Genomic DNA, 2,097 nt, shown 5'->3' on the forward strand with positions numbered 1-2,097 from the left:
TCAGGAGCCAACCGATGAGATAGAAACACATCTACTACCACCAATTTTAGGCAGACCATGGTACAGCCGTCGTGGACAGACTCCTGCTCGTTCCTTCACTGTTGGCGTGTTGTCATTCAACAGATGTAGGACGTTATCTACTGGCGACCAGGCAGTAACATGAGTCTCAGGAAACAGGGTGGTGAGGCCTACGGCAGGCAGCAGCACCCACCCATATGTGCGTGTTCGGCGATGCGCCTGTGCTGCTAACGACCAGCCCTCACTTCTTGAGCCAGCTAGGCTTTTCAGACATTCCGTCGCATGTACATGTGGCGCCGATAGGTGGTGCACGCACCTCAGGTCTTATTGGCTTTACGGCGTCACATATGGGGACTGGGGACTGCACAGCAAAGGAAGCTCCAGATGTGAACACTGATGCAGCTGCACTCACGTGATGAAGCATCACATCATCCCCTTACGCCTGTTAATATTGTTTTCTCGTTGATACTTCGTCTTCTGTCACACTCCGCTGTACGGACTCTCTCCACTGGTCGGCGTCATCTCTCCACAGGTTCCACATTTCGGCCTTGAACTTGGACGAGCCCGGCTCACGCAACAGCGCTTCCTTTAAGCCGACGACCATGGCAACGGGGGGTCGCAACCCTCTTCTATAGTACTCCAACGCCGTGTTCAGTGTCCGTGCAATGTCTGCATTCCTGTAAGATTTTTCAGTCGAAAGGTTTTCGCTATTGGGCACGAACCTTGCAGTTTCAATGCGACGCATTATCAAGGGCCACCATGATTGCCTTATCGAAAAGTCCCCTAGTACTTCTGCTGCACAATAGAGCGTGTCCAGAACAAAAAAAATCGTTCCCAGAGTGTCCATGGCCTGAATNGTTTCATTAATGTGTAGCACATAGCAAGTGCTGGGCCTGCATTCCTCTTGATTGGGCGAAACAACGCCGCAAACGGTGCACTAGATTGTCTTATGAGGCGTTCTTCCTGGTGTTGTGGGTGACGGTAAAATGGGTGCGTTCTCATGACGTCAATAGGAACAGCTGGGAGAAACTCGCTGAGCCACGCGAAGCGCGAAATGACAGTTGCATCAGTAGGCAGGTCTATCATAGACGAAGACTGCAGCAAGCATACAACAGTAACACTTTCATCCTGCCTGTTGCGCCTCAGTAGATTCCATTCTAGATAGGCACCGACCGGCTATGTGAACGCCAGAAACTGCTGCTGCAGTGGCAACGAGGCAACGGTGTCTGGTGTCCATCGTAAGCCCATTTTGCGCTGCCACGGGATACAGCAGCTCGCACCTGCTCAACTGATTGACTTTCCTGAGACAGCCTGACTCCCGCAGGTAGCTGCCGCGGGGAAGCAGAGGTCCTGGAGGAAGGTGCCGAATAGTGGTCAACTGCTCCTTCGGGGGTGCTGGCCATTCCTGCTTTCGGAGATGTGGGCGCTTCTGCTGTGAGTTCTTGTAGAGACTCCTTTGTCGCCTGCTGGTACACAACACAGTTGGTATTCAGCCTGCAGCCCATCCGTTGCCATATTAACACGGGGAGAGCAATACAAGCAGCATAGCAGGACACGCCTTGGACGTGTTAGTGCCAGCTAACAATATGGTCTGAACTCAAGTCAGAGGCTCACATCTGCTGTATCCGGGGAGGGCCCACTGTCCACGGTTTCGGCGCCAGCAGGCAATTCCCGTTGCAACAGGCTGCCTAACGCGTTACGAGGTAACGGCGGTTCGCCACCTACTTCTTCTTCGCGCCCTTTACCATAATTTGGAAGTACAGATGTCATTGGCGGCAGCACATATTCAGCTTTCCCGGGGGCTTGGTCGGCGCCCGGCCGCTCAGAATCACCACCCAATGTCGGCGGAATCGAAAGAATGGAATAATCCGGTGTGGGGTGTGGCGGCTCATCATCAAGAAGCCAAGCGTCCCCCGACAAGATATCTGCACTTTCNATCCGGTGTGGGGTGTGGCGGCTCATCATCAAGAAGCCAAGCGTCCCCCGACAAGATATCTGCACTTTCAGACAGCACGGAATCAATAAGTGAGTCGAGACCAGGGTCCAGAGGGGTTGGCGGAGGCCGCTGCGGGGTCTCCA

General features: G+C 53.7%; 2 protein-coding genes across 2 annotated transcripts; both read right to left on the reverse strand.

The window, feature by feature from the left end:
- On the reverse strand, positions 1-622 carry EMH_0043070 (uncharacterized protein; the record flags this gene model as incomplete). The annotated part of the gene is made up of 2 exons (XM_013495810.1): positions 1-188; positions 505-622. The coding sequence occupies 2 exons, from the start codon at positions 620-622 to the stop codon at positions 1-3; spliced, it is 306 nt and encodes a 101-aa protein (XP_013351264.1).
- Positions 623-801: 179 nt separating this feature from the next.
- EMH_0043080 (uncharacterized protein) lies at positions 802-1,983 on the reverse strand (the record flags this gene model as incomplete). Its single annotated transcript, XM_013495811.1, is given in 5 exon segments — positions 802-872; positions 876-1,113; positions 1,299-1,481; positions 1,633-1,951; positions 1,955-1,983. Coding segments are annotated over 5 exon segments (840 nt in total).
- Positions 1,984-2,097: the final 114 nt, after the last annotated feature.

This window comes from Eimeria mitis, genomic scaffold (genome assembly GCF_000499745.2).
Source record: "Eimeria mitis Houghton genomic scaffold, Emh_scaff1760, whole genome shotgun sequence".
NCBI classification, from domain to species: domain Eukaryota; phylum Apicomplexa; class Conoidasida; order Eucoccidiorida; family Eimeriidae; genus Eimeria; species Eimeria mitis.